The sequence below is a fragment of the Gigantopelta aegis genome, chromosome 8 (genome assembly GCF_016097555.1).
Source record: "Gigantopelta aegis isolate Gae_Host chromosome 8, Gae_host_genome, whole genome shotgun sequence".
In the NCBI taxonomy this organism is placed as follows: Eukaryota; Metazoa; Mollusca; class Gastropoda; order Neomphalida; family Peltospiridae; genus Gigantopelta; species Gigantopelta aegis.
The window spans coordinates 35749189-35767277 of record NC_054706.1 but is presented as its reverse complement, the minus strand read 5'-3'; the positions used below and the strand labels follow the sequence as shown (position 1 = coordinate 35767277).

At 37.9% G+C, this 18089-nt stretch overlaps 2 protein-coding genes across 3 annotated transcripts; both read right to left on the bottom strand.

The window, feature by feature from the left end:
* Positions 1-529: 529 nt before the first annotated feature.
* Positions 530-4733, bottom strand: LOC121379283. 2 transcript variants are annotated; one of them, XM_041507829.1, is made up of 3 exons: positions 4482-4733; positions 1996-2316; positions 530-1485 (listed from the first exon to the last, which is right to left on the bottom strand). In XM_041507829.1, the coding sequence occupies exons 2-3, from the start codon at positions 2297-2299 to the stop codon at positions 602-604; spliced, it is 1188 nt and encodes a 395-aa protein (XP_041363763.1). In that variant the 5' UTR covers positions 2300-2316; positions 4482-4733; the 3' UTR covers positions 530-601. The 2 variants fall into 2 exon arrangements, with proteins under 2 accessions (XP_041363763.1, XP_041363762.1); XM_041507828.1 differs by having other exon boundaries at positions 1996-2306.
* A 4339-nt stretch (positions 4734-9072) lies between these two features.
* Positions 9073-14799, bottom strand: LOC121379365. The gene is made up of 3 exons (XM_041507949.1): positions 14650-14799; positions 12591-12901; positions 9073-11509 (listed from the first exon to the last, which is right to left on the bottom strand). The coding sequence occupies exons 2-3, from the start codon at positions 12892-12894 to the stop codon at positions 10653-10655; spliced, it is 1161 nt and encodes a 386-aa protein (XP_041363883.1). The 5' UTR covers positions 12895-12901; positions 14650-14799; the 3' UTR covers positions 9073-10652.
* Between the last annotated feature and the right edge of the window lie 3290 nt (positions 14800-18089).

Here is an 18089-nt window from a genome sequence, read left to right as displayed (position 1 = left end):
CTGGGTTTAAACATCAAATTCGGGCAAAAATGACATGGGCATACACCAGCCGGGCCAAATGTAAAAACCTGAGACCTTTTTAAAGTATATATTCAATCATAAGTAAAACAACTTAGTTGTAATTCATTTTAAAATACGTAGTGATATCCGCCTGCAACCCTATATAGCTGTTTGGTAGTAATGCCAATATAAATAAATGTTGCCCCCAGAATTCGGACATTTTCGTTTAATTAGGGCGAAAAGCATTATTCCCCCCTCCCTACAGAAATGGGAGCCCTGAGACCTATTTAACATGTTGCTATAGTTAAGATCTATTCTAACCTCAAAGGTATGCATTTTTTAAAATGCGTAGTGATCTTGCAATACAACTTTATGATATCCTTTGGTAAAATGCCAATTGTTTGTTATCCAGTTCGGGGTGGTGTTTAATTATCCCCCCCTCCCCTACAGGGGAGCCCGTACGCCTTTGCATGTTTATAGTTAAGACCTTTTCAGTCGGTATGCATTTTTATTTTCTTGCAATGTAAATCATTGTTCTTATTGTTGGTGGTGTTTTTATTGGGGCTTTTGTGTTTGTGTTTACCGGGTTGTTCATATTATTTTATTTATGTTCAAAAATCTTTATCAAACCGTTCAGCTCCGCTATGTACAACTTGCTTTTCTCAGAACTGTAACAAATGCCTCGTGGCGTTTGAATACGATCACTGTGTGATAGCACTTCTTTGAGCACCTTTCCTCCAGGAGACAAGAGAACCACCTTGTTTTCACTGCAGATAGCTAGGTAAATATTACCGTGTGCATCACAGTCTACGCCAGCTGGATCTTTTGTAGGATATTTCCACAACACTTCCCTTTTCTGGGTCACACAAAGCAGACAGTTGTGACTGTCCGACACAAGGATATTACAAGCGGGTGTTATTGCTAGATACCATGGCTTTCCCGTATATTTACTGCCAAAAATATCGATATCCATGGGTTTGACAATTGTGCCGTCTATATCGAGAACTGATAACCCTCCTTCAAAACCGACAACCAGTCTAGTCTCGGGTGCCGAGTGAGGCTGTGATTTGATGACTCCGATGCCCTGAAGTCTGCTTCCTGTGTCCATTGTGGTGTGGATGCTCAGCCCGTTGTTCACGTTGATGATGTATATCTTGGTGCTTTGGAAGACCGAAAGTGCAATCTGAGTGTCATTTATTTTAGCCATCCTGCCGAGGACGATGTTATCTTGCGAGTCAATGATCAGTTTACAGCTCATCTCCCTGTCCTTGAGCGGGTCGAACCAAAAGGCCTTCACGCACGTGTTGTCAGAGTCGCAGACGACGATGACGTCACGTCCCTCCTGCACGAGGACGACCAAGTCGATGATTCGTGGTACTTTCGTATCCTCATTCCTCCTGCTGGGAATCGTGTTCACCAAAATAAACTTCCGGTCACGTGCTGGAACATCACTCATTTGTAAACTGACTGCACCTTCCGCATGGACTGCAATAAAAGCAGTAACAACAGACTAATACATTGGTGGAAGAATTCATGGAGACCATTCCCCACTATATTTATAACGTTAGTTCCGCCTAAAAACAGTTGTAAATGAAAAAATTAGACCCTCAAAGCCTTGAGAAGGACCTTTTAACATCACTACTTGCATACAACATCACTACATGCATACAACAAACTAATTTCCCATTATAATACCATCTGGAACCACCTCTAATATATATGAAACTGTCCAATTGATAATGCACGATTTAAATTGTAGCAGTAAAATCAATTCTCAAATTACCTTTATTAGCGATCCGCTGGTATTATCACAAGTTATTACAATTATTATAGTGAGACAGGTCGAATGCTAGATTATCTTCGGTAAGCATTTTATTTGTCTACGAAGTTAAACCTCGTTTATAAATAAACACGCTTTTGAGTTACATATCCACGAATAAAACACCAATAAGTTCAATCGTCATTTTCGACTGAGAAATGCAGACTACTGCTTACCAGGTTTGCCAACGGAGTCTGGTGCGCCTTCAATCATGGCTTGAATCCGGAAGTCTGTTGCAAACTGATCTGCCCATCCAGCAACTGGGTTTGGTATTGTAGTAAACTGATTGCACAGAGGACAGTCGAAGCCGCATCGCTGCACGGCGTCCTTCTGGTGCTCTATGTAGTTCTGAAGACACTGTCTGCAGAACGTGTGACCGCAGCCTAACATCTTGGGTACTGTGAGCAGACTGATGCATATGCAGCAACATAGGTGGTCCTTGTCAACCTCTACAGTATCCTTGGGGTTGCAGACGGCCATGATCAAGCTGAAATGTACTGAAGTTGGTTAATTAGACAGTAGCATAAGTAGTGTTAGGGTAGATAGAGTGTCGTGGTGGACAAAGCTACAAGATCAGTTATCTCCTCTACCATTAAAAAGAATTATCATTTAATGGATAATTATAATAATTATTTATTAATGGATAAGAAATGATTGATGTTCCAACTGTTCAGTTGTTGTAACTTTCCTCCAAAATGAAACACACGACAAAACATAAATCGACGCCACTACAAATAGGTAAACATGAAGAGTACTTTACCACACTCAATATAAACAATGCCCATAAAAATAATGTAAACTATTTTATTCAATGGGCGGGATTTAGCCCAGTCGGTTGAGTTCTTGTGTCGCAGGATCGAATCACCTCAGTGGATCCATTCAACTGACTGTATTTTTTCTCGTTCCAACCAGTGCACCACAACTGGCCAAAGGCCGTGGTATGTGTTTTCCTGTCTGTGGGAAGGTGCATATAAAAGATCCCTTGCTGCGTTAAGAAAAATGTATCAGGTTTCCTCTAATGAGATGGACGGGACGTAGCCCAGTGGTACAGCGCTCGCTCGATGCGCGGTCGGTGTGGGATCGATCCCTGTCGGTGGGCCCATTGGGCTATTTCTCGTTCCAGCCAGTGTACCACGACTGGTATATCAAAGGCTGTGGTATGTACCACCCTGTCTGTGGGATGGTGCATATAAAAGATCCCTTGCTGCTAATCGAAAAGAGTAGCCCATGAAGTGGCGACAGCGGGTTTCCTCTCTCAATATCTGTGTGGTTCTTAACCATATGTCTGACGCCATATAACCGTAAATAAAATGTGTTGAGTGAGTCGTTAAATAAAACCTTTCTTTCCTTTTTTCCTCTGATGACTACGAGTCAAAATCTCAATGTACATAATATAATCCCAACCCCATCATCTTAACTGGGGTGAAATGTGTATATAATATTAGCCGATATTTGTATTAGAAAAGATTGGTGGTGGTGGTGGTGGTGGTGGTGGTGGTGGGGAGGTCCGTAAAGGAGTAACTATGTGGCCTGTCCACAGACAATTACTGGTAGGTAATGTTTGTGTCATGTGATTCTATAAATTTGGTGATATTTCATAATGTATATAATTGCAAACTTTCAATAATGTTTCGGTTTAAAATACGTGTGTGCTGACGGGTTTCTTTCTGTAGTGTGTGTATTAGTGATTGATATGTCAAATAATTGTTATCAGCGAACTCGAAAATTATCATTGTTATGGTATTTAACGTCAAACATTGGGTTATTGCTATATTAGAAAGGGTATCTTTGTCTATCCGGTGGTAGGCAGCAATTCCGTGTTTTTGCAATAGAGTTATCTCCGTTTAAGAAAGCGATCATAACCGTCCAAATGTCCGTCTAGATCTCGAACGGCAAAGTACTCGGGCTATCTATAAGCATAATATAAATATTAAGTGACAGTGTTAAGAGTCTATACGTACCTATGGCCTTCGTGTTTTATTTACCCGTACACAGGGGTATAAGATGGATGTGTATTACAACCCACCGACCACCGTATATACACTCTTTCACTCCACCTCAAACACATATTTTACAATATTATAATTTTACTACTTTAGGCACTAAGCTACATTATGAACCATTTCTGGACGAAAAAGTTTGTAAAGTGTTTTATTTAACGACGCCACTAGAGCACATTGGTTGTTTTTTATCTTATTATCGGCTATTGGACGTCAAACATATGGTTATTCTGACACTGTTTTTTTAGAGGAAACCCGCTGTCGCCACATAGGCTACTCTTTTATGACAGGCAGCAAGGGATCTTTTATTTGCGCTTCCCACAGGCAGGATAGCACAAACCATGGCCTTTGTTGAACCAGTTATGGATCACTGGTCGGTGCAAGTGGTTTACACCTACCCATTGAGCCTTGCGGAACACTCGCCCAGGGTTTGGAGTCGGTATCTGGATTAAAAATCCCATGCCTCGACTGGGATCCGAAGCCAGTACCTACCAGCCTGTCATTTCTGGACGAGGGCCCTCATAGGCTCGATATCCACGGACCCTGTATACCATCACCATCATAATCCAACTCCCAGCCATCCAAAAAGAAACCAACAAACCCAACAGACCACCAACCAGTATTCGCATATGTAGAAAATGAGATGTAATTGTCGTACTAACCTTTCAATTACTACCCTTTGTTAAGAAGTCTCCAGGAATATCAGATGTACGTGACAGCTAGGTAACCTCGAATCTTTAGGTTTCAAAAAGATCGAAACTTGTGATCCAGGTTTCCACCTCATGGTTAAGTATTTGGGTTTGGGTGCAAAGACATTTAAGCGATTAGTTCATTTGAACGAGCAAATGTTTAAACTAAGCATTAACGAATAACAAAAATAGCTCATTTAATAAATCATTTATATACCAGTAGCTTCAGAAGACAATAGTTTGACGTCATAGAATATGACGTGATAATATAATTAAACAGCCACTAGAAAGGTTCGCCAATATTAAAATAATTTTATTATTCGGGTAAATATTTCAATCAGACACAACACATCAGGGGCGGCACAGTGTAAAAAATAGTGGTACGGCTCGAAGTTGCCAGACTCTCCTTTCAAATTCACCTGTGAAGGACATTTCCACAGATAGGCTACAACACAAGCGCGCGCACGCACGCACGCACACACACACACACACACGCACATATACATACGCACGCACACACGCACGCACGAGCACACACACATACATACACACGCGTGCAGGCACGCGCGCACACACACGCGCACGCACACACACATACATACGCACGCACGCGCACACATACATACACACACGCGCGCAGGCACGCGCACGCGCACACACACACACACACACACACACACACACAGTGGTACGGCCATGCCGCATCTCTTTGAAAAGTGGAACGGCCATGGCCGTATCGGCCGTACCGTCTACGCCGCTTCTGTACATAATTGGCCTCAGACCACAATTAATTTCGCTATATGTTTCTATATAGCCTTAGTGGCTATAACATTTTTATTAATATCAGCAGGCCCGTGAAGTTTTGTATGTACCTTTGCCTGCATGGGGGACACATACCCTGAAAAGGACAACCCCTGTTGTCCAGCTCTTTCTCCCAGCATATTGGTGTAAACAGACACACCCTCTAAACCAGGCCGGAGTACACCCATTTTACACAAAAAGCACTACTTTTGCATGGGCCGGAATTACCACAAACAAGTCTTCAATGTCAACAAGTTACACATGTTTACAAACTACATGCTATCCCCTGTCACTTCAGTCAAACAGTTGCCACTTCATAGCTGTCTGCCATGAAATAATCACAGTCAAACAGCAGACTACTTGCGCGGTCAAACTTCCGGATTTTGGACAACCAAATGGGAAGATATCTGTAATCTGAGGCCTATCAGTCCATTTTTCCCCCTAAAAAATGGCCCACACTAATGCATTCCAATGATATACATATTAAAGCAATGCTCGGTAAGTATCGGTATGTCACCTTTAAACTGAGAGTATACAGAGGCTGTGTTAAAACACCTACCACAGTGCCTTGCCATGGCCAATTTTAGCAATGGAAACTTGAGGGACACCAACTTCAAAATGTAATAACTTTATCAAATTTTGGAATTTCTTCATACAATGAGCAGCTATTTTTTCTTCTACATATGTTCTATCTGCACAGTGTTGTCTTGGAAAGATTTTGAAATATTTAAAGGAAAAAAAATCAATCATTAGATTTTACTTCATTTTTAATGAAATATTAAACTTAAATTTAAATTTTTGAAAAACAAAAAAAATCTAAAACTGTAAAAGTTTGCATTTTAGATATGATAAGTGGAGGCTTAGTAAAGATATGGTGACTGAATTCATGATACATTATTAGAAATGTGTCAGAGGGATGGTGAAAGTCACAAAATTGGGGCCATTTGCAACAAATGTTTACACACTAATTTCAGGGAAAATTAGACATGATAGGCCTCATATTCAATTTTGACCTGCTGTATTTACTTAATCTACTTCATTTACTGTATTAGACATGTAGCCACTTTGTAAAAGGCAAAACAGTCCATATAAATGCATATTAATATGAATATGCCCTACAGATATTACTTAGGTATACACCATAATATTTTTTTTGTTGACGACAACTTTGAAAATGAAGATTTTGTCACAAAATGCTGATGTAAATCCTACCAAGAGGTACTTGCACCATATTTTTTCAGTTTCCAGTGATAACTGTTAACAAGTGTAGTCATGTGCCAGTGTCTGGGATACCTCAGTGTAGTATTTCTTGATTGGAAGGATGTTTTGTAGTAATGACCACTGAATATGCATTATGGATTATTCTGCCATCTGTATTACAAGCCAAATGTTAACCTTTTTGGCACATTTTCTGCAATAAACTGAACAGTATACCAGCATCTGATTACTGAACACAATAAATACATTCAGACAGCATAGAATATTAGCCTATTAGATTTTCTAAGGATAAAAGACCATTTTGAAAAATGACTGAAGTGTGTAATTTACATAAATGTAGGTGAAATGTATTATTAGAGTACTTAATCTTGTTAAAAACTGTATACTATTTATTTAAAGTGTTTAATTACATTTAGTAGTGATATATTCATTATATTTAGATCTTCTGTCCAATTGCAATAATTGAGAAACTCATTAAAATTCAATATGTAAAAAAAAAAAAAAATCTCAATATTGACTAACAAAATCCAAGTTTTGCTCATTTTTACCAAATTATTAGCTCAAAACTGTTAAAAAAATATTGCAACAACCTGTAGTAACATCAGAGGTCATTTTATGCTATTTTGGACGATACTGAAATTTAAAAGTTGAAAATTTTAATTTTAATTTTTAATAAATTCAAAAAAAATGTTTTTTAATTTAATAAAATATTTAGAAAATAAATAAATTAGTTTTCATATTCCTTGTGGTATTCACAATCAGTCTGTGTAATTTCACCTCTCTGGTTATAATACTTTCATCAGAATCAAGCATTTAACCGGTGTAAATGTGTGAACTATATCAGGCCTCAGACCACAATTAATTTCGCTATATGTTTCTATATAGCCTTAGTGGCTATAACATTTTTATTAATATCAGCAGGCCCGTGAAGTTTTGTATGTACCTTTGCCTGCATGGGGGACACATACCCTGAAAAGGACAACCCCTGTTGTCCAGCTCTTTCTCCCAGCATATTGGTGTAAACAGACACACCCTCTAAACCAGGCCGGAGTACACCCATTTTACACAAAAAGCACTACTTTTGCATGGGCCGGAATTACCACAAACAAGTCTTCAATGTCAACAAGTTACACATGTTTACAAACTACATGCTATCCCCTGTCACTTCAGTCAAACAGTTGCCACTTCATAGCTGTCTGCCATGAAATAATCACAGTCAAACAGCAGACTACTTGCGCGGTCAAACTTCCGGATTTTGGACAACCAAATGGGAAGATATCTGTAATCTGAGGCCAATTGATATTTTATCCATCGAACTTGATATTCAACTTTATATTCAGTTAAGGTTCAAGCATGCTGTCCTGGAAACAAACCCAGAAGAGTAGTAGCCTTACACCTTCCCAGTGAGTCGTTAACACTCGCTCTTGAGTGGGAGCCGGTATCGCGATGCAAACTCAGTAGACCTACCTACCAGTTTTAAGGTCGATAGCTTAACTGTTAATTTTATATTAGTAATAAAATTATTAATTATGAGCTATACGGTTTGCGCATTGATTAATTATTCATCGGCTATTTCATTATTATATTTCATTATTCTGACACGTAGCTTTAGAGGAAACACATAGGCGTAGAATCTGGATAACAACTTTTATTCTTATTATCATTACTACCAAACAGCTTTATAGAGTTGCGAACGAACCACTACGCATTTTTACATAGATTACAACTAATTTTGAGGGTAATACACGGTAAAAAGGTCTCAGGTTAGCATATTTTGCCCGAATATCTCTATCGTTTTTACCCGAATTTGATGTTTTGCTCCAGTACTGGATCAACTTACCTTTGATCATCAAAAAATCTTATAGTTAACTTCTATATAATCGAGGTTCTTAAAACTCTCTCAATGCATCAGTTTTTGTTTCAAAAACTGTGCTAAATATAAAGGTTTCTGACATCATTCATTTTGATACCATAAAAATTTAAAAAACATTTTTTTTTTTTTTTTTAAATAATGGCTGTTGAATACAAATATATAAAAAATGAGTGTTATTACTGTATGAATCTAACTAGAGCAGCTAAATAAAAACAAGGAAACTTTAGTTATTTATTATGTAAGCAGTTATTCAATACTAGCAGGTACATGTACAAACATTTTACATAGCTTTACTGATTATAAAATTGGATATATAAGGTCTCACTACACAGATGTTATCTGCCATTGAAACCCATGTTAAATTGCCCAAATTCAAATAAAGATTGCCAATAGAACGGGTTCTCGTTGGTACTAACAATATTCACCATTGCGAACATACATTATATAAGCATTTATTTTCACTCCAAAATTGAGACCATTTCCGTCTCAGTATTTTGCTATATGACCGCATCTGGCTGTCGTACCGGTCCGAACAGGTGGTTCATTAACCGATTCACTCCGGCTGTCTCTTGCGCTATACACCCATATCCCAAACGGTCAATGCACAATATTACAAAATAGCATGGGCAAAATACAGCCAGAAGGCTTACCATTACACATACATATTGTTTTAATTCTTCACCACTTCCTAGAAGTGAATACGTGAACCATAACTTGTGTCACAATTAGGAACTATAGTGGACCGTGATCAATCAACTCTCACCCGGAAGTGATCTGAGTAGTGAGACCTAAGCAACAGAAAGTATAGAATCAGTTTTATATATTGATCACTTCACACTGGTGTTAAAAAATTATTTATTCAGTAATTAATGACATATTATATACTTTGATTTTATTTATGTAGTGTAGCAAATCAATGGCATGTACAAAATATAATTATAAAAAGGACAAAATAACTAACGAGTACACTGTGGTATGTTTTTCGTCACAACTTTGGTTCCAGACTATATTGTTATATGAAATTCAAATCACGAAATCAATATATATGTAGAATAAGTAAATGTTTTCAGTGAAGTGTGTATCCATTGCTTAGGACTATCTAATAACAGTTTTGTAATACTTCATCGTCATAAAATATATTCATTGTTAATTTATTACTAAAGTACAAATATGTCTATCAAACCGCCGAGCTTTATAATGTATCATCGTTGTTATAGGAAACTCCATTTGGTCCTTCTGTGTTGCCAGTATTTGACAGCGGTTCTTTGAGGAACTGTCCAGCAGGATACAAGAAAACCACCTTGGTTTCTTTCCTGTTACAAAGAATATGTTTCCTTGTGCATCACCGTCCACCAACTGAATCGATTGTTAGTTTCTTTAAAATTCCTTTCCTGGTGATACAAAGCAGACAAGTCTGAAACAGGTACATGTGTATTGCAATCAGGTGTTACTGCTAGAGACCGTGTGTGTGAGTGCGCGTTTTTCAGAAATACCTATATCCATAGCTTTATGATAACCACGTCGCCCATGTCAACAATCGATAATCCTCTTTCATAGCCAACTACCAATCATATGTCTCAATAGAAAATAGGGTTACGGTGCAATAAGCATAGGCCGTTTTGGCCGTATGGTGAGTTAGGTTTGTCCGAAGGCCCGCCCGCCCCTCTCCTCTGGTTCCCCCCTGGCTGGTCACACTGACTTTCCCATAGACTGATGCTCCTCCCTATCCCACCTACATGACCTACTAACAGAACTTCCTGTGGGGCTGGGGACCAACCTCCAGTACTTGCCTCCTTCTCCCACCTCCTAAGGGCAAATAAGTAGAAATAAATAATGGTAAAAATAAATAAATAAATAAATAAATAAAGTAATTTAATTTTTAGGCAGCCTGTTATAAAAATTGCACCAAAACTTCTCAGTGAGTACAACTTTAGGATAATTATACTATTAGGCATGCGCACATAAATTAATAATGTCCCCATTCCTATTTTTTGAAATAATATTCCAAATTCTCCTCTTAACTTTCTGTCTCGAGTCAAATCCCTGGCTATCCAGAGACAGGACCCGGGATGGACATGCCTGAAACCTTAGTGGTATATGGGCATGTTAAAAAAGTTCAAGCTCAAGCAAGTGTTATTTCAGTTTGCAAACCATCGTTCAAACACCTTAGTGCAGGCTACATTAATTGCTATATTATATTACTAACAGAAGAATAGTGTACAGTAGAATAGTGTGGTTTGTTTTAAAGCTCATCACTTGTGCTCAAAGGTTTTGATTAAGCCGTCGAGTTCTGCAACGTAGAGTCGTTTTTTCACAGAGTCGTAGCATATACCACGCGGCTTTTCAGTGTTATCATCAGCTGATAATACATCTTTGATGAACTCTCCGTCAGGAGACACGAGAACCACCTTGTTTTCACTGCAGATCGCTAGGTATATATTGCCGTGTGCATCACAGTCCATGCCAGCTGGATCTTTCGTCGGGTATTTCCACAACACCTCTCTCTTCTGGGTTACACAAAGCAGACAGTCATTTCGCTCCGACACAAGGATATTACAAGTGGGTGTTATTGCTAGATACCATGGATCGTTTGTATAGTTTTGACCATCATTAGAAATATCCATGTTTCTGACCACACTACCATCCATGTCCATAATTGATAATCCTTTATTGTAGCCAAACGCCAGTCGGATTTCGGGTGCAGAGTGGGTTCTTACGCCAATAACCCCATTGCCCCTATTATGTTTTCCTGTGTCTATAGTGGTGTGAATACTTAAGCCATTATTCACATTTATTATGTACAGCGTTTTACAGCTAAAAGCTGAGAGAAGTATCTGGGTTTCATTTATTTTCCTTATTCTTCCTAAAGAATTTTTCATCGTTTCATTAATAACTAATTTACAGTTCATCTCTCGGTCTTTATAAGTATCGAACCAAAATGCCTTCACGCAGCAGTTGTTTCCGTCAGTGATGACGATCACATCTTTGTCGTCTTGCCTAAGGGCAACAATGTCAGTGACTCTTGGATCTGTCTTATCTTGACTAGTTTTACCATTAATCACATTCACCAGAATGAACTCCCGATCATTTATTGAAACTTTAGCCACATCTGAAATATATACGGTTATATACATTGATATATATATTTTAACAGAAATTAAACTTTCATAAAAATAAAATGTTCTGTTCTCAAGATTTCTCATAGTATACGAATAGATAGGGAAGGGAAGGGAACTGTATTAACGTGCCCACATCCTTACGATTCAGGCACGCCCACCATGGACTCGGGTTCTGACTCCGCCAGCCCACGATTCCATGGCGAATAGATATGACAACTTCTTATAACGGCAGAATATCTGTGAGCTATGGTGTTTAGAGGTTGAAACGCTCATGGAGTAAGTAAAAAAAAAAAAAAAAAAAATTGGAGAAATTGGCCAACATAATATATAACTTTTCTGTATATATACTGTCCACATAAGCGTACGAGACCGGGCAAAAATCAGCCTGCCCACTCCTGCCCCCTACAAAATGGGTGCCCGTATGTCTATGATTCATCATCTGCTCATGCGTTCTTTTGCCAATGAAGGCGCAGGTCCAAAGGAATGATGCGCACCCCTGACAACTAAGTGCCCCGAAATACCAAGTTTTTAATCCACACACAGATAATTTAGTAACTGCATAATTAGCACATTGATCAATAATTTTCTAAAAGGAAGCCGTCATTTTTCTTTCTTGATTTAGGAGCGACAGCGTCGTATAAACCGTTGAGCAGCGATACGAGATGAATATATGGCACTGGTTATTTGTCCAAATTCGGTTATCTATTTCAAATATTACTAAATACAGTCTGCAATAATGATAATAATATATATATATATATTTTTTTTTTTTGAATAGAAGTGGAATTTTCGGCAAAAATAAGGGTTCTGTTAAAAATCAAAACATTATTTAAATATCTTAGCCTTAAATGACGTGCAAGCCCTACATCCCATTTTCTTGCAGGTAGATTAAATGACATGTGCGTTGGCTACGACTTGCGTGTGTTGATACGCTGCTTATATATCAGTTTTATTAGAAAAATTTAATATAGGTAATGAGAATTTATTTTGTCCACCAAAATTGCTCAGATACAATATTAATAGTATTGCAACTGTTTTCTTTTAATAGCATGGAACTCGAAATTAGCCCACCTTGCTTTCCACCCGATTCCGGCGAATCATCAATCATGGCTTGAATTCGGAAGTCTGTCACAATTTGGTCTGCCCATCCCACCACTGGGTTTGGTATTGCGGTGAACTGCCTACACACTGGACAGTCAAACCCTTTCTTGTGTGAGGCATGATCCTGCTCTTCTATGTACTTCTGAAGACACTTCCTGCAGAACGTGTGACAGCAGTGCAAAAGCTTTGGCACTGACAACAGATTTAAGCATATACAGCAGGATAGATGGTCTTTGTCTACCTCGACGGTTTTCTTGGGTCCAGCTTCAGCCATTACTACACTGAAATAACAAACAAAAAATGTAACTATATATTTAGGACATAATTTATATGCAAACCAGTCTGTACATAAAAGGTTTATTGGTTAAAGTCTATATTGTATTTGCAAAAGAAGTATTATATTTAGACTAACGGAATATACTAACGGAAAACAGTATCTGTACAATATAACAGTTGCCCTATAAATCAATATAACAACAAAACATTCTGGAGATTAATTTGTTTTTAAATCCAGATTGTAAAAGAAATTATCCAGATTTAAAAAATAATAATCTCGAGGCCATTCTTCGCTATCAACGTCACACATCTATTTCATTGGTTTGTTACAAATACAATTTGTTTTGTAGAAAGAAGTTAAAGATAACCCTCAATAGCGACAACACACAACTGTATTTATGTTCGTATTTTGTATAAGTAAATGATATTATAATATTGTGAGGGAAACATTAACAAAGATGTTAACAAATTCACACACACTGGCGTTACAATGCACCCACCCCACCCCTCACCCCAATTACAACTCTTTTTTTCCCCCATCACCATTTATATTTGCCTGTCACCCATAACGTATACATGCGGGAATTCTCATACTCAAGGGCATTGTGACCTGAGTGACCCCACCCCACCAATATAAAATGATGGGCTACGCTAAAAACATCAAGTGAAAGTAAGATCATTAATAATTTATTATCCTAAAAAACCCAAAAAACTTCGCATTATGGTCATCATTAGTAAATAAACGGCCTTGGTGATGTCGTGGTTAGGCCATCCCAGCCCGGTACCGGCTCAAACCCAGAGCGAGTTTCAACGACTCAATGGGTAGGTGTAAAACCACTACACCCTCTTTTCTCTCACTAACAACTAAGCCACTGTCCAAGACAGACATCCCAGATGTCTGATGTGTGTGCTTGAACCGTAATTTGATATAAGCACGAAAATAAGTTGAAATGAAATTAGTAAATTAGGGCGGAATCTAGCTCAGTGTGTAGAGTGCTCGCCTGAGGTGCTTTGGTCGCAGGATCGAATATCTTCGGTGTCCACCCCCCCCCCCCGTCCCAACCGGTGCCTCACAACTGGTATATCAAAAGCTGTGGTATATGTTGTCCTGTCTGGGGTTGAGTGCATATTAAAGATCCTTTGCAGCGTGTTCCCTCTGATGTCAGAATTATAAAAATGTTTGACATCCAGAGACCGATTATTAATAAATCAATAGGCTCTAGTGGTGCTATTAATGAAAACAAACTTTCATTAGTAAATACAAACTATATGTATAGAATTATGTATATGTCTATTAATACAAGTCTGAACAGGTCATTTTATTTGGCGCTAACTTTATACAGATATTAAAGTGATCACTCGAAAACTGAAATTTAGATCGATACATTGTTAACAGAATATGGTTGAACGAACACGTTAAAAATATTAACGTCCACGTGTGAAAATTACACTTTTTCGCACTGAACACAACAACCACATCAAATATACTATTAAAGCTACAGTGGACGACAGACTATGTGGTATCCAGTCCATATTGACCCCCATCTTGGAAACTGCACCTAGAAATGTATTTTCTCTTGAATCTTCAGTCACACCACTAATATCTCGATGAGACCTAGTTTTCTGTCCACCCCGCTTGCCAACCTTGCTGTAACACATTGCAGCATACTAAAAGTGTCACGTTCTTATTGTTTATCGTTACAAGGACTTAGAACCTGTACGCCCAGGTCAACCTAACACGATAGCTGCCTACCTGTTTTGTTAAAACTGTGACACTCTTCCATCCACCTCTCGTTCGTGTAGTAATCACTGGCCTGGAAAGTCAATAACTATTGGTATTTATAATCCAAGAGCTATTACAGATCGAACATGTGGATTGTTTAAGCACAGACAAAAATGGCGATTATCAACAAGTTGTCAAGGAAGTTGAAAGAACCATTATGAATAATGAATTGGGTACAGATCACGTGAACGGAACAGCTGACAGTACAACTGAGGACTCCATTATCGTTAACACAGTAATGGAAGGCCCAGGGCCGGAACCACACATATTATTCTAGTTGGCCAATGATGTATGGAAATTAAGTATTATTTGACAATAAGAATATTAGATATGTGTACAGATGTTTCTGGCTAGAAGATAAACTACTCTAAATCTTAATTATATGGATAGCAAGTAAGCAATTTTCAAAAGAGGTTTTTCATACAGTAAAATGGAAACTATAATTGGGGGTGGGGTGGGGAGAACGCTTAAATTTATTAGGTATAAAATTATCACACAAGTTAGAAGAAATGATTCTGCAAAATATAGAACCACAGCTACTTGAAAATGAAAAATATCTTTAAACATTGATCAACGAGAAAAGCTGAATTGTTAGTAAAACTATTAGTATTCTAAAAATAACATTTACTAATTTTGTTACCAAATCCAGCATTGGTATTGTTAAAACAAATAAATAAATGCTTTACAATTTTTTTATGCAAAATAAATCAGATAACATAAAACGAGAAGACTTATTGCAAGATTATGAGATTGGTGTAATTAAAATGTTATAGACATCATACATTTTACAACAGCGCTAACATTAACATTAGTAAGACTTGTGGTAAAGCGCCAGCCAGATGCACGGTCGGTCTAGGATCGATCCCCGTCGGTGGACCCATTGAGCTATTTCTCGTTCCAGCCAGTGCTCCACAACTGGTGTAACAAAGACCGTGGTATGTACTATCATGTCTGTGGGATGGTGCATATAAAAGATCCCTTGCTATTAATCGAAAAGAGTAGTCCATGAAGTGGCGTCAGCGGGTTTCCTCTCTCAATATCTGGGTGGTCCTTAACAATATGTCTGACACCATATAACCGTAAATAAAATGTGTTGAGTGCGTCGTTAAATAAAACATTTACTTCCTTTCTTTTCTATCAGACTCCAAATGGACAAAACTCTTTTGGTCTGTGTTATATTGTCAAGTCATTTATGTTGTTTTACAAGTCAAGTATGTGAAAGCGAAGCGCCTTGTCGTAAATTACTGCGTTTGTTTACACTGTGCGTAAACGAGTTGGTATAGGAGCTGACTTCACTTCGCCCCAAGCTAGAGTACCGGACATTTATATTTGGAAATCAGTTTTATCGTCTTTATTAATTAAGTTTTAACGTTTATTATTATTGTTAACATGTATTCTGTATTGTTGACATAGCAGACGCGGATCCGGAAGTTTTTTAATAGTGGGGGATCGAAACCCGGTGTTGCTTTTGAACAGGTGGATGGGATAAAAACAAATCTGGTGTGTATTCTGTGTTGTTGCTATTTTTGGTGTGTATTGCTTGATAAAAATAGAGGGGGGGGGGGGGCGTGTCACCTGGACTACCCACCTGAATCTGCGCCTGAATTGTTTATTGACTTATATTTCCAAATTGTTTTGTTTGCCCGAATGAAACGAAAATGCTCGAATCTGGATAACAACTTTTATTCATATTAGAATAAATTACCATAACTTTTAAATAAAAATTTTGATTGGCGTTAGTAATTTTAGATCTCCACTCCCCAATTTATAAATTATCTAAACTGACCCATTAAAGCAAATGAATCCGTCCCAGGCCACACCACTGGCCTTAACAGAGCTGTGGCCTGAGAAGGACTTGCCCGAAACCATAGGTGTAAAGGGGCACGTCAATAGAGTTCATGAGGAAACCCAAGGGATCTTTCATATGTACTTTTCTAACTCAAGAGGGATCAACCAACCCCTCCCCACCCCAACCACCACCACCAGTTTTGGGGCCAATCTTTGAATTCGGGCAAAAATTAACTGGCCTGAAACTTTTTTATCATGTATTCCCATCATTCTACCTACAGTATTATTTGTAATCCATGTAAAAAATAAAACCCACAAAAAAACCTACAAAACAAAACCCACAAAAAAAATTAGTCATTCGTTTGCAACCCAATATATATGTTTGGTAGCCATGCTAATATGAATAAATGTTATCTAGATTCGTGCATTTTCATTTAATTTGGACAAAACCCAGCCTGCCCCCTCCACCCACTACACAAATGGGATCCCGTACGCCCATGCACATCGCACATCTACTAGTCGTGGAACGCTGTTTAGGACGGGGATAAATCCAACCAGTCCGCCGATGACGTAACTCAATCCCGTACCTTACCTTTGATCATCAAAAACTCTTATAGTTAACTTCTGTGTTAAATATTGATATTAGTATATCATCGAGGTTCTTAAAACTCTCTCATTGCATCAGTTTTTGTTTCAAAAACTGTGTTAAACATACAAATTTCTGACATCATTCATTTTGATACCATAAAATTTTCAAAAACAAATTATGATTTTTTTTTAAATAATGGCTGTTGAATACAAATGTAAAAAAGCACAAAAACAAAACAAATTGAATGGTATTACTGTATGAATCTAACTAGAGCGGCTAAATGAAAACAAGGAAACTTTAGTTATTTTTCTTCTCTTTATTTATTATGTAAGCTATTATTCAATACTAGCAGGTGCATGTACAAACATTTTACATTGCTTTACTGATTATAAAGTTGGATATATAAGCAACAGAAAGTACAGAATCGGTTTTATATATTGATCCCTTTACACTGGTGTGAAAAATTATTTGTTCAATAATTAATGACATATTATATACTTTGATTTTATTCATGTAGTCTAGCAAATCAATGGTATGTACAAAATATAATTATACAAAGGACACTAAATAACTAACGAGTACATTGAATGATTGTGGTATGTTTTTTCGTCACAACTTTGGTTCCAGAGTTTACTGTTATAATATGAAATTGAAATAACGAAATCAGCATATGTAGACTATTCAATAAGTAAATGTTTTCATTGAAATATGTATCCATTAATTACGACTATATAATAATGCTCCCGTGATACGTCATCGTCATAAATATTCATTGTTAATTTATCACTAACGTGCAAATACTTTTATCAAACCGCGAGCTCTGCTAAACTATCTAAACTGACCCATTAAAGAAAATTAATCCGTCCCAGGCCACACCACTGTGGCCTGAGAAGGACGTGCCCGAAACCATAGGGGTGAAGGGGCACGTTAATAGAGTTCACGATTTGCCCTAATTTGATGTTTTGCGCCCCCCCCCCCCCCCCCCCACACTCACACACGACCCTGCCCCGTTTAGCAAGCTTATGAGGAACCC

Excerpts from the sequence above, each read along its gene's own strand:
- LOC121379283 (XM_041507829.1), bottom strand. The coding sequence starts at position 2,299 with ATGGCCGTCTGCAACCCCAAGGATACTGTAGAGGTTGACAAGGACCAC. Across the intron at positions 1,486-1,995 it reads AGACTCCGTTGGCAAACCTG|TCCATGCGGAAGGTGCAGTC; the intron begins GTAAGCAGTAGT and ends CTTTTATTGCAG.
- LOC121379365 (XM_041507949.1), bottom strand. The coding sequence starts at position 12,894 with ATGGCTGAAGCTGGACCCAAGAAAACCGTCGAGGTAGACAAAGACCAT. Across the intron at positions 11,510-12,590 it reads GGAATCGGGTGGAAAGCAAG|ATGTGGCTAAAGTTTCAATA; the intron begins GTGGGCTAATTT and ends TATATATTTCAG.